The sequence below is a fragment of the Protopterus annectens genome, chromosome 4.part0 (assembly GCF_019279795.1).
Source record: "Protopterus annectens isolate FY-2018-M chromosome 4.part0, PAN1.0, whole genome shotgun sequence".
Lineage (NCBI taxonomy): Eukaryota > Metazoa > Chordata > Ceratodontiformes > Protopteridae > Protopterus > Protopterus annectens.
Window position 1 is genome coordinate 1,093,222,616 of NC_056733.1, and position 14,814 is coordinate 1,093,237,429.

Genomic DNA, 14,814 nt, shown 5'->3' on the forward strand with positions numbered 1-14,814 from the left:
GGGCAGTTAGCCTAGTACTAATCTATGAACCTATGTTTAAATGTTGATAAGTCCACTGGTTTAAATGAAAGAGTTTCCCTGAAACCAGCGTTGAAAGCATGACAACTGACACATTGATTTATACATGTATTTGTAGTCTATTTTTTATAGGTCATATAAATCTATTGCATACTTTTGATATGTGTTTTTAAGCTATTTTAGTGAGATTGTCATTAGACTGTTTTAATTATGTTAAGTTGTGGAGTGGTTAATGAGTAGTATATATAGTGGGTGGGTATTGCTTGTTTTGAGGTCTGAAGAAGCAGTCGTGTAGACTGACTGTCAAAGCACTTGACTTTTTGTATGCTTTTACTGGTTTTTGGATTAAAATCATTTACAGGTATGGAGTACTCTCTTTTGTTTTGTTGTGAAAGCAGTTAGGACTTTCTACCAACTCCTCCCAGGCTGCCATATATTGTACCCCCTTAGAATGACACCAGAATCTAAGCCAATCATCGATGTCAGTAATTTTGTTTGCATTATGGCATCAATCTTGATATGGTAGAACATTGCTCAAGGCTAGGTTTGGACCTACCTCAGACACATTTCAAGAGGTCTGTTGTACATCTTTTCATTTAGCCCATGGAGGTACATGTCAAGTCATTTACACCCATGTGCAGTATGACAGTGCCATGTGTGTATTTGTGGTGCAAGGACCTGTGTGCATGTGCGATGTGGCAAATCCTGGCATGTGATGGACAACTAGCCATTATCCTCTCCTTACATAGCCTGTGGAGTGGTTGCATTGTTGTGTCTCATTATGAAGTTACATATGACTTGGAGATTGGATTATGCAGGGATTTACTTTAAGAGCTTTTGAATTGAGTCAGTATGAATTTTAGATGTTTGTTTCTTGGTGGGTGCTGTCTGTGTTGTGTGCTTGTGAGGTTGCTGAGGATACTTCTTTCTTAACTTACATTTAGGGGACTTTTGTGTTTTAGGTAGGTTACATTTAAGAACCTCAGCATATGTAAATCTATGTGTATGGTCTGAGCTTTGTGATTGATTTAGTGTGGTGTTGTGTGGTACTGACAACCTGCTTGCTATTTGCTGTGACTTTGTGTGAACATTAAATAACTACACCTCCCTTACACTGTGCCAGTTTGTTTAATTACCAGGTGGCTTTCAACAAACATGAGAGGACTTCTAAATTGTCTCAAGGTGACAATTTCAACCAAGCTGACTACAGAGATGGTTGAAAAGTGCAGTTCCATGGTTTCATTTGCTTAATAATATGGGCTAAAGAGGGGGTAGCACCCGTGACCTTTGGAGTTGACTACCGGAAGTGTTATCTGTCTGGTAGTGGAAATAGGGTTGGTCACATCACAGCTACTTACAGCTAGAAATTAATGATCCTTTGCTGCTTCTGTCGCTACAAGCAAAAGACTAGCAATAATCCCAAGCTGCTTCCTGAGAATTAGCATTAACTCAGATGCTGCAAGGTTCAGTACAGTTGCTATAATCTTCTCTTGGTAGACAGCTTGGGTAGAACCTACAACAGTTGAATGCAGCTGCACAAAAGCTCTGAAGAGGTTCTCACCATAACTGCAACCAAACTAATTGGTGAGTTCCATTACATACTGCTCAATCAGAGACCAATAGGAATTAAAGCCCCTCTGCTCTTTTTCTCACAAGAGCAAAGGAGTAGCACTTATCTCAAGTTGGCTCCTAAGAAACAATTTTCAGGCTTCCCAATGACTGGTAATTTCTAGGAAGGCTAGGAAATAATGTCTGTCTGCTTCTTTTCTCACCAGGAGCAAAACAGAAACACTAATCCCAAGCTGATTCCTGAGAAGCAGTTCCTAGACTCTCCTGTAATTGGTAGTCTAGTCACAGATGTTACATATTTTAAAAGTAAAATGCAAAAAAAAGGATTAATACTCTGAATATTGCAGTGAGAATATTGCAGTGTGCACCAAGTGAATGGGATGATTTGAAATAGGGGTTAGCTCAAGCTTTAAGAGTCTAAAAGGAGGGAAGTCCTGGTTTTATCTTTCAGTGCCCAGTAGAATAAGCAGATGGATGATATTGGGAGTAGTTTACAAATTCAAATGTACAGTAGAGGCTTGTAGCACGGGGGGGGGGGGGGGGGGGCATCATACAAGTAGAATGAGCAAATGAGATGAGACTGGGAGTAGCTTCCAAAGTCAAATTGACAGTAGCTGCTTGCAGTTCAAAAGCCACCAAGTTTAAAGCAGCAAATGGGGGGGGGGGGGTGCAGTAAGTGGGTAGGAAAAATCTTATGCAGTCACACACTAACAATAGTCTCACAGCAGTTGCAGCTAAATAAGAATGCAGCTAAATACCCTAAATAAGAAATCCTACTTCTCCTCCCTCTAATTAGCTAGATTTACTTCATTTTCAATCGATGAATGGAAAATTAACTTTTTTTTAACTGACCCTTGCCAACACCTTTTAAAACTCCAAGAAAAAAAAACTTTAAGGTCAAGCAAAAATTAGAATAAAACAAACTGTAATATAAAATAAAAATAATGGAAATATCCAAACTTTAAATGAAGAAATCCAATTCAATGTCTAGTGCAGTCATATACCAGCTGATCACAGATTTTACTGCTGTGGTGGTGTGTGAACATGAAATTAGATGAAATATATTATTTTCAGCAGAGTTACTTGGTCTAGGTCAGAGTCAAATATTAGATGTATGGCCAGTCTGGAAGGAGGACAAGGAGACCTGGTGGTGGAATGAAGAAGTACAGGATAGTATACAGAGAAAGAGGTTGGCGAAGAAGAAGTGGGATTGTCAAAGAGACGAAGAAAGTAGACAAGAGTATAAGGAGATGAGGTGCATGGCAAAGAGAGAGGTGGCGAAGGCTAAGGATAAGGTGTATGAAGAGTTGTATAAAAGGTTGGACACTAAGGAGGGAGAAAAGGACCTGTACCGATTGGCTAGACAGAGGGACCGAGCTAGTAAACATGTGCAGCAGGTAAGGGTGATAAAGGATAATGAGGGAAACATACTCACAAGCGAGGAGAGTATGTTGAGCAGATGGAAGGAGTACTTTGAGGGGTTGATGAATGAAGAGAATGAGAGGGAGAGAAGGTTGGATGATGTGCGGATAGTGAATCATGATGTGCAGTGGACTAGCAAGGAGGAAGTAAGGATAGCTATGAATAGGATGAAGAACGGAAAGGCTGTTGGTCCAGATGAAATACTTGTGGAAGCATGGAGGTATTTAGGTGAAATGGCAGTGGAGTATTTAACTAGATTGTTTAATGAAATCTTGGAAAGTGAGAGGATGCCTGAGGAATGGAGAAAAAGTGTTTTGGTACCGATTTTTAAGAATAAGGGTGATGTGCAGAGCTGTAGTAACGACAGGGATTAAACTGATCAGTCACAGCATGAAGTTATGGGAAAGAGTAGTGAAAGCTAGGTTAAGAAGGGAGGTGATGATTAGTGATCAGCAGTATGGTTTCATGCCAGGAAAAAGCACTACAGATGCGATGTTTGCTCTGAGAGTGTTGATGGAGAAGTACAGAGAAGGTCAGAAGGAGTTGCATTGTGTCTTTATGGATTTAGAGAAAGCATATGACAGGGTGCCTAGAGAGGAGTTGTGGTATTGTATGAGGAAGTTGGGAGTGTCAGAGAAGTATGTAAGAGTGGTACAGGATATGTACGAGGGTAGTGTGACAGCGGTGAGGTCTGTGGTGGGAGTGACGGATGCGTTTAAGGTGGAGGTGGGATTACATCAAGGATCAGCTCTGAGCCCTTTCTTATTTGCACTGGTGATGGACAGGTTGACAGACAAGATCAGACAGGAGTCCACGTGGACTATGATGTTTGCAGATAACATTGTGATCTGTAGTGAGAGTAGGGAACAGGTGGAGGAGACCCTGGAGAGGTGGAGATATGCTCTAGAGAGAAGAGGAATGAAGGACAGCAGGACTAAGACAGAATATATGTGTGCGAATGAGAGGGAGGATAGAGGAATGGTGAGGATGCAGAGAGTAGAGGTGGGGAAGGTGGATGAGTTTAAGTACTTGGGATCAACAGTTCAGAGTAATGGTGAGTGTGGAAGAGAGGTGAAGAAGAGAGTACAGGCAGGATGGAGTGGGTAGAGAAGAGTGTCAGGAGTGATTTTTGACAGACGAGTACCAGTAAGAGTGAAAGGGAAGGTCTACAAGAGGGTAGTGAGACCAGCTATGTTATATGGGTTGGAGACGGTGGCATTGACAAAAAGGCAGGAGTCAGAGCTTGACATGGCAGAGTTGAAGATGTTAAGATTTGCACTGGATGTGACGAGGATGGACAGGATTAGGAATAAGTTTATTAGAGGGTCAGCCCAGGTTGGAAGGTTTGGAGACAAAGCCAGAGAGGCAAGATTACGTTGGTTTGGACATGTGCTGAGGAGGGATGCAGAATATATTGGGGAAAAAGATGCTAAGGATGAAGCTGCCAGGTAACAGGAAAAGAGTGAGGCTTAAGATAAGGTCTATGGATGTGGTGAGAGAGGACATGCAGGTGGTTAGTGTGACAGTGCAAGATGCAGAGGACAGGAAGAAATGGAAACAGTTGATCTGCTGTGGCCACCCCTAACGGGAGCAGCCGAAAGAAGAAGAAGAAGATCTAGTCAGAAAGTGGCTAGTCTTTGTGCTTATGCATATGTGTGGGTGGGGTGAGTAAAGAACTTGTTTATAAAATATGAAATTATTTATTTTATAAAGCCATCATAGCTGTTATTTCTGTATAATTTTTATAATTTTCTCATGGCCAGAAGAAGTGTACCTTAATGTAAGTTGCTTATATTTAAAGGGGACAGGTCATGCCCAAAAGTAGCAACAACTATTCTTTGTGGTATTTATTGAATTAGTTGAAGACAGATCACATGGATTCATAAAGGTTGCCACAAAGTGTACACTATATGTATACTCTGTGTAAACTTTCTGAGTGAACAGACAGCGAAAGAATTCTGGTAGGGTTGTTCTTGAATTCAGAAAAGTTACCTCAAGGATGTTAACCTGTATGAACCTCCCTTGGCTTTCAGATTTATTCTTTTATTATTACACAGTGTATGCAGTCTGTTTTTATTATTATTATTATTATTATTAATAATAACAATAATAATACATTAGACCCTGATGTCCTGAAAAAAAATTTAAAAGTGTCACACCAAAACCAGGCTGTAAATTTCACTTTTCCTCATGAGGTAGATGATTCATTACCTTTGTATCTAAATGTAAAGCATACCTGCAGTTTGAAACTTGTTTTCCAAATATGTTTTCCAGAAATATTGTGCTATTAAAAATACCAAACTGTTTCAGAGGTGCAACACTGTATTGGTAGGAACCCCATCAGGCCTGCATGTTTATTCAATTTGCAGAGTGCCAAAGTGCAATATGTTTATTTCCTGTATGGTGTGTGTATATGACTTCTGTTCAGGATAATGAATGCAGCATGTTTCCAGAGCATAGTTGTATCAAATTGACTAAATTATAAGCAAAAATATGTTAAGTTTTTGTAGAAAAGATACTACCACCAAAAATTGTTGTACTTGCTATATGGCAGTATCACCCATCCTCAATGTTGAGTTTAAGGAAGGAATGGCTGACCGAGAAATATGTACCCAGTGGTCCATGTGTAATTCTCTTGACAGTGTTGGTAAAAAAATCTCACAAGAAAACCATGATCTGTCTTTTTTGATCAGTGTCTCATTGTCACAGACTGTTTCATTGCATTTTACTCTAGTTCAATTACAGGTGGATATTTGACTTCTGTTCAGGGTAGGTAATTAATGCATGTCCTTTAATTAATTGAATAATAAAATCATTATGCCAAGTCAAAACATTTGGTAGTTCTGAGCAAGCACATTCACATTTTCTCTTTTTTTAAGATGGGCCTAAACAATACTGAAAATCAATCAATCTTTCTCTCTCTCTCTCTCTCTATCTGGCAGCTTTGTCAGGTTATCTGGTTAGCTTATTTTTAGTACTGCAAAAACATAGTTCCTAGGACTGTTTGCTTGAAGGTGGTATACAAGATAATATACCATTCCAGAAACCACAGCTACACTCCAATAATAATTACTTCAGGAAAAAAAAGCTTGGACAGAAGTTGTCCTGGCTATTATTAATTAAACAGTCTGAAATACTGATAATCATACCTCTCAACTGTCTTCAGTTTTATAGAATACTTCTGATTTTGACTGGCCCTGTCACTAGTATTTTTTTTTTTTTGATTTTCTGGTAAATCACAAAAGATCACAATCAGTCAATAATGCAAGTCATTTGACTTTCATACTTCTTATTGTTCAAAAATGCAGGTTTATGCAAATACTGTTTTGTATTTTTTCTATTAACTTTTTAAGTGAATTAAAGTAATATTTACAACTTGTCTCTGATTGTGGGTCTTTGCCCCCCCCCCCATTATTTTTGCTTTTGCCCAGAATTATTGAGCAATAATGACCTACAGTGAAAAGGAGGAATAACTCCATACCAGATGAGGCCTCTCAACATCTTTGTGCAAGAAATCTGGCCAAAGCCAAAAATGATGTGTGTGTGTGTGTGTGTGTGTGTGTGTGTGTGTGTGTGTGTGTGTGTGTGTGTGTGTGTGTGGGGGGGGTGCAAAGGCAAAAAAATAGGGACAGATTTTTGGACACTGCTCTTATAACTTAGAAAGTTGCTATAATTGCAAGTTTTGTGTCGGTTTTCAGAAGAGCATAAAACCTGAAACTCAAATTATGTCATTATTTAGTGATGCCAGAAAATCACAAATTTTATTAGGAACAGACAAAAAATATGAGGCAGAAACCTTGACATTCCTTAAAAATAATGGCAGGTAATAAGTATGTAGATGGCAGTCGCCAGATGAGGTTTCAGATACTTTCAACTGGTGTCAGTCGCTGTTTAGTACAACAAATTGCGTGAATAACTATAGAAAATGTTTATTCCTTGATATATAATATTTTGTAAGCAGGACATACACTGAATGCATACGTTGATAAATTGAAAGTGCTTGTGGCCATGTATAAAGCATAGCTTGGACTCTAAGTCCGTCTCCACTGTCCTTGATTATTATGGACTTTGCATAACATTACATTTCGCTTTGTCTCTCTTAAACATTCGATTTTTGTTTTAAAATAGTAAAGTTTGAAGTCACCAAAAGTAAATATAAATGTTATGTTTTTCCAAAGATGCAATTTTGGATGTTTGTGCATCTTTTTTATGTTGTCCCCGATTTAGGGTTGCCACCTTTTCAAATGCCCGAAGTGGGACATTTATAGTACAAACGTCAGATTTTGCAGGGCAAAACATACCCACAACCAGTACAAAGGACAGAACTTCATTTTTTTGCCTAAATAAAAGCTTATTCGTGTAACATTTTAGTTCCTTATAACATTTGTTTCTTATAACATTTAGGTGTTTCAGATACAGAATAGGGTTACCACTTTTTCAAATGCCCAAAGTGGGACATTTTTGGTACCAACATCAGATTTTGCATGCCAAAACATACCCATGGCCAGTACAAAGGACATAAGCTTCACTTTTTAGCCTAAATAAAAGCTTATTCTTGTAGCATTTTAGTTGCTTATTCTGTTTCTTATAACATTAAGGTGTTTCAGATACAGAATAATTGTTTTATGCAACTATTACATAAAATATAGAACATAAGTTTTTCTAAAATCTCAGGACATTTGCCATTTTTTCAATTTTTTTGCAGGAGACAACTGCTCTAAGAGGGACTGTCCCTCGCAAAGTGGGACAGGTGGTAACCCTACCCCGATTTTAGTGAAAATGCAGATTAGCTATAACTGTACTGACCGACCAAATTTGGTTCAGGCCCGTTAGTGTCTAATTCAAAGGTTTTTTTTTTTACTTACTCACTCGGCTACACCATAAAACGATGATGCAGTAGAATTTTGAACGCAAGCCTCAGCATTCCTTTTAGATTTTTGTCTTTTTTGTAAAATGAAAAATGGTACACAAGCGCTTAAGTTCTGACTGCAATAGTCTTTCGTAACTCTGTGTGTCGCTGTTTACCAAGGTAAGACTAGAACTTCTATAAGAACTCCACCTTCTGGAGCTAAAAAAGACGAGGAAAACAGAACACTTTAGTAACACAGTGGTCTGTGCTGAATTTATTCCTCGCTTTATTATCCGAAGTCTTAGATCAGTGTGCTTTGCTGGCGCCTAAATGAAGTAACATCTACAGATATTTGGCATTCTGTGGTTCTGGTAATTTTCAGTCCAGTCTGACCGTTTATATTTGTAAAGAGATCCCAGGGAATTCTGCATTTGGAAGAACCAGATTCTGCAATAAAAGGAAGGACGCATTCTATAATGGAACCAAAACTGCTACTATGTTTTGTGTACGTTCTGTTCTGTGTATGCCATGGCCAGATTCAGTATTATATTCCCGAAGAAATGAAACACGGGACTGTTGTAGGAAGTATTGCAAACGACATAGGACTGGATCTAAGACAGATGTCATATAGGAAGTTTCGAATTAATTCTAGGAACCAAAGACAGTACTTCAAGCTTAGCGAGGAAACTGGGGCATTGATTGTAAACGACAGGATTGACCGGGAACAGTTATGTGAGGCGAGTTCTACTTGTAATCTTATTTTGGAAGTTTTCTTGGAAAATCCATTCAAAATTTATAGAATTGTTGTGAATATAAGTGACGTTAATGATAATGACCCGGTATTTCCATCGGAAGAGTTCAGTTTGCAGATACTGGAATCCACAACTCCAGGGGCACGTTTCCCCCTCCCAAGTGCATTTGATGCAGATATCGGCTCCAACTCGGTTAAAAAATATGAGCTTAGTCCAAGTGATCACTTTTTACTAGATGTGCAGACTCGGGATGATGGCACTGAATTCCTGGAACTTGTTCTAAAAAAGGCAGTTGATCGAGAGCAGCAATCATTGTACGACTTGCTACTGGTGGCCAGAGATGGGGGGCTTCCCAGTAGAAGTGGGAGCATTAAGATTTTAGTATTAGTTCTGGATGCAAATGACAACGCACCGTATTTTGACAAGTCTTCCTACACAGTTAGTCTCCTGGAAAATGCAGCTGTAGGGTCGTTGGTGATCAAGCTAAATGCTTCGGACTTAGACGAAGGAATGTATGGAGAAATTGATTATTCTGTTAGCAGCCATACTCCTGTCTCAGTCCAGAAACTTTTCAAAGTAAATTCTGAAACCGGAGAAATGAGGCTTAATGGTGCGATTGATTTTGAAAAGACCAGATTTTACAAAATATATGTTTTTGCCAAAGATAAAGCAGGTCTGCATTCAGCAAACTCTAAATGTGAGGTCTCTATAAATATTATAGATCTTAATGATAATACACCAGAAATAACATTCTCTTCGTTTTTAACTAAAATACCGGAAGATGCCACACTTGGAACTATTGTAGCTTTGATTGATGTTTCTGATAAAGATTCTGGTAGTAATGGAGTAGTCTACCTAAAAATCTCAGGAGGTGCTCCTTTTAAACTTAGCCGAATGGGGACTTACTACTCCTTGGTCACCAGTGCACTGCTAGACCGAGAAGCTGTCTCCCAGTACAACCTCACAGTCACAGCCACAGATGGTGGAACCCCTAGCCTTACATCCCAGGAAGCCATAACAATACACATTGAGGACATTAATGATAACCCACCAGTTTTTGAGAGGCCAGTCTATGAAGTATATATTTCTGAAAATAATGCACCAGGTGTTTCTATTATTTCCATCAAAGCAAGTGACCCTGACTACAGTTCAAATGGTGCTGTGTTTTATTCCATTTCAGATGTTACTAACCAAGGCAAGTTGATGCCTAATCTCATATCTATCAACCCTGATAATGGAAACATATATGGTATGCGGTCATTTGATTACGAGAAACTTCGTGAGTTAAACATCGCAGTGATTGCTCAAGACAAAGGCTCACCGCCATTAAGCAGTAAAGCTATTGTGAACTTATTTATCAAAGATGAAAACGACAATCCCCCAAGAATCTTATATCCATCTCATGACAATGGCCCAAGTTTAGTAGAAATAGTTCCACCAAATGCAAATTCTGGTTGTTTAATAACAAAAGTTGTGGCAGTGGATGCAGATTCTGGGCAGAATGCATGGTTATCGTATCAGGTGTCTCCTGTGTCTGATTTAAGATTATTCAAAGTGGGGTTCCATACTGGAGAAATAAGAACAGTTCGTAATTTTACTGCCAAGGATGCACTAATGCACAATCTGGTTGTTTTTGTAAAGGACAACGGACACCCCAGTCTCACGTCCACTGCCAATTTTAGAATATCCGTATCTAATACTGTCCACGAAGCTCTGGTTGAGTCATTAAGTGAAGCAACAAACGAGAACCACGACTTAACATTTTACTTGGTCATATCTTTGGTTGTGGTTTCTCTTATATTTGTCATAACCATTGTTACAGCAATTGTCTGTAAGACAAGAAGACCAAAAGATCTGCGTCTCCCTTACAATTCACAGTTTGCAGATTTTCACACATCAACCCAACCCCTACCTTCAAATTACTTTTCCAAGGTTTATGTGTCAGCAGATACAGTTAAAGAAAATGGAACAATTGATGGACTTCTTGAGTTTGATAATGGCCCTGGAAATGCCAGTCGTAATGGTGAAACGTGGGCAAGACATGAAGCAGACTGGAATAAAATCCCTTTAGATGGACAGGTAAGAGACAAGTAAAATATGTGCAGATATTTTTTTTAGTTGTGGTTATGATATATATTGAATTTCATTTGCATACATTGGAAAGGGAAGACCATAAGCCAATCTAGTTTGCTTTTTAAGTGCATGTAACATTCTTTCTTCCCTACCTTCCCACTTACTTTTTTTTTCCACCTGTCCCATGCCCTCTTGATCATCTTTATGGATTGCATCTCCATAACTCATTCTGATGTTCCTTGCCATGGGTCTTCAACCCTCTTTCTTGAAAAGTATTTTTGGAGAGCTGCATAGTAGTAATTCCCTGCAATCTGCTGCCATGTAGTATTAATTCCAAGTAATCTGCTACCACATAGTAGTAATCCCATGCAATCTACTGCCTGTGCCCATTTCTTCCCTGTCTGACCTTCCTGATCAAGATTACTCCTTCACATCTTTGCATTGACCTTACATCCCGGTGTCATGTCCCCCCTATGTCTTCTGGTTTCAGATTAGAAGATAGATAGCTCTTCTATCATCTGGGCATATCCCTTCTATCACAGAGATCTTTCTTGTAACACAGTAGGGGCTGAACAGCAGTTCAATGGAAAAATATTTGCCTCTAGCTTCAGGGAATGGATGCAGTCCTTAGTTCATGGCCTATGCAGAGTTTGCATGCTTTCCCCAACACCATGACTGTGTTGGGTTCCTCTGGGTATTTAGGTTATTTCTCAGAAATAGCCTACTTATCTAGCTACACAAAACTGTTTATTTATTTTGTATTTACCCTTGGTTTTGTAACATAGGTCATGGCTGAAAAGGGTCTATGGTTCAGTCTGCTTATTTGGTTAACATACATGAACATATCTTTCCTTTGTTTGCCTTGTAACAAACTGATGTTTCTGACCTATATAACTGCAAGGTGTTTTTTCCTGTTGTGGTCGGACCAAAGCCTTGTAGAGTGAAATAGTAGCGGTTTGCCTCTGGAATGTATGCCCCTAAGGATATACCTGAGCATTATCTTCTACTGCTGCTACTTACCTCTCATTCTGCTCACGATTGTTCAATCCGTGTCCGATACTTTCCTGCTCTGTTACTGTCAGTCCAACACCTACCCCCACGTGTCATTTCCAGTGCTGATGTGGCTAAACTGAAGTACATTGCATTTCTTTCCACTGAACCTTGTCTGCCACCTTTTGACCTAGTTAACCATTCCAAATACTTTCTTAATGTTTTCCACTACTACACCATTCTTTGTGTCAGTAACAAAAAGACTGAGCCTAACATGTTTACACTCAGATATAGCTGATACAGAATCTGTGAAGAGTATTCCACGTAGAAAAGATCCGTGGCATACGTCAGTAGTCATGTTCTTAATTCTTATCATTGCCCTTTTCATCACAACCTTCTGTGTCCTGACATTCAACCATGCAGTTATAAAGTTCTTCAGTCTTCATTTTACCCTTAACCATCCAGTTTTTATTCAAATTTTACAGGGACTATCAAATGCTTTGCTGAAGTCCAGGTAGGCATTGACTATTGGAAGTCTTTTGTCAGTTTCAGCTGCAAACACCTGAAAAATAGATCAGGTTTGATTGACAGCTACTCTGTCCATAAACCCATTGTGGTTGCTGTCCTGGAGGCTGTTGTCTTCTAAAAATGCCAACCTTTCCTTGAGGATTCTCTCCCTATCACAGTTGTTATACTGACAGACCTGTAATTCTTAGAATTTTTTCTTTTACCCATATACTCAGGTACCAAACCTGCTGTAGTAAGCAAAAAATCTGTAGATCTCTATCAAGGTGTTTAACACACTGGTGTTTTTATTTATTTTTTTTTACTGTGGGAGGTAGCCCTCTTGATTTTTGCCCTTTTTCCTACCAAAGAAAAGTATTTTTTAGGAATCTGCTTACTATATATTCTGGTGTATGTCTACTGCTCTCCACATTCTGCTTGCTGCTCTTCCAGCATGGCATCCTCACCTTGTTTTCCTTTGTGAAGATTGAGGGGAAATCTCCATTCAAAACATGTGCTTTTCTTCCACAGTTTTCTGGGATTCCTCACCCATCTTTGCTCAACCTTGCCAATTATGTCTTATTCGGCTATGTGCCTGAAAATAAGCATTTGCTTCCCTTCTTGAATCCCTTCTGCTAACTCCAGCTCAGCATTCACCTTTGCTGCCTACACCATTTTTTTGCTAGTTCCCTTGTAATGTACCTCCTTCACTTCCCCACCTCTTCCTTTCCATCCTCTTTCTATTCTAGAACTTAGGAGAACTAGCTATATGAAAAATTAGCTAGACAGAGGTAGAGAGCTTGTATTAAAGACCATAGAAATAATGGTACTTATATATATATATGAGATTTGATCTATAATACATTTCATCTACAAAAAGTGTCATGATTGATCTAAAACAGTACAGAAGCATCAAACTCCTATCATATTGCATGAAAGTTCTGGAAAGGGCGATTGAGTGGTAGAATGTAAGATGGGAAATGAGTAGTTCGGATTCAGATCAGAATGCAGCACAACTGACCCGATGTTTGCAGTGAGACAGATAGCTGAGAAGAAACTAGAGATGAGGAAAGAGTCCTACTGGGCATTCCTAGACTTGAAGAAAACACATGAAAAGGTACCAAGAAAGCTGATTTAGGCAGTACTGCGGTGGTACGAAGCCCCTGAAGTATTGGTAGAATTAGTGCAAGCTATGTACAATGACCCAATGACTCAAGTAAGAACAGTGTTCGGCCTCACAGAGGGGTTCCCAGTGGGAGTGGGTATGCACAAGGGTTCACCTCTGAGCCCACCGCTGTTCATATTGGTGATGGACTACATTAACAAACAGGTTGGAGGGGACAGATCAACAAAGTTGCTGTACGTAAATGATGTGGCATTGCAGGCAGACTCTGAACAAGAACTTCAGCAATGGATAGGGGAATGGAATCCAATACTGAAGGCACATGGGATGAACTAAGCACAGATAAGACTGTGGTAATGGCAGCAAATTGGGGAAATCAGAAGAATATGAGAATAGAGATAGAAGGGGAAGATAGTGGAACAGGTAAATAGCTTCAAGTATCTGGGAGGGGTAGTTGAGGAGAAGGGAAGTCTGAATGAAGAGGTCAAAGCTAGATCACAGGGGATGCAGCCAATTGGGATAGGGACTCAGGTGTAATCTATGACAGAAGAATTCCAAAGAAGCTGAAAAGTAAAGTGTACAAGGCATTGTGCGACCAGTAGTACTGTATGGTACAGAAACCTGGGCAGTAAAGGCAGAACAGATGAAACTAGAGGTGATAGAAATGAAGTGCCCGAGAAGGAGTAGGATGCACACTGTGGGACAGACAAAGAAATGAGGACACAAGAGCAAAAGCCAAAGTAGCTCCAGTTGTAGAAAAGATCAAAGAGAACAGATTACGGTGGTTTGGGCACATGTGCAGAAAAGCAGAAGACAATCTGGTGAAGAAGATTTGGGACAGATAGGAAGACGGTAAGAGGAAATGTGGATGTCCAGCATAGAGGTGGATGGATTGTGTGAAAAAAGATTTGCGGCACTCAGGCATGAGTGTCAGAGAAGGCAGGAGTGTGGCATTGAATCAAAAGAGATGGTGACAGTTAACACTATACCCCAACCCCATGTCGAAAATGGGAAAAAGGAGGGGAGCTGATGATGATGACTTGATCTAAAACACATTTTATCAAAATACAAATGACTGACTCACATTTGATATAAAAGTGTGTAAGACTATAGAAAAACACTGCTGATGTGGTTTTGGATAATAGGAATTGCAATGCAAATTAGTGTACATCAGTATCTGAACTTTGATGAAGCCCTCTGTTATGTTGTATCTCTGTCTCAAAAAGTCTGTGTTTGTGTGTCAACAGTGATTCACTGTATAAGCAATTTTCATTCTTCTCCATGGTTGTTTGACCGTGGAGTTAATATAGTTAAGGAAGAGGATGGGGGTGCAGGGGGGCTTGCCGCCTCTAGCAAAAGCAGATGTTTTGCAGAAGTATTTGTTGTATATAAAGTTTTAGATATAATGTGATTCGACTGTGTGTGTTTTAGATTGCATTAAATTCATTTTTTAGATATTTGGGGATTAGATGAAAACTGTCTTAAATACACACACACACACACACACACACACA

The 14,814-nt window shown here is 39.4% G+C and overlaps 1 protein-coding gene across 3 annotated transcripts in view; it reads left to right on the top strand.

The window, feature by feature from the left end:
- LOC122799771 (protocadherin alpha-C2-like) overlaps positions 1–14,814 on the top strand; it is a 192,895-nt gene that overhangs the window by 149,349 nt on the left and 28,732 nt on the right. Inside the window, exon 1 of one of the 3 annotated variants that reach the window (XM_044069064.1) lies at positions 8,129–10,689. The exons of the other annotated variants lie outside the window; for them this stretch is intronic. Coding sequence (XP_043924999.1) covers positions 8,335–10,689 — 2,355 coding nt within the window. The 5' untranslated portion in view covers positions 8,129–8,334. Of the gene's footprint in view, positions 1–8,128; positions 10,690–14,814 lie in introns of those variants that run through there. 3 annotated transcript variants of the gene reach the window in all.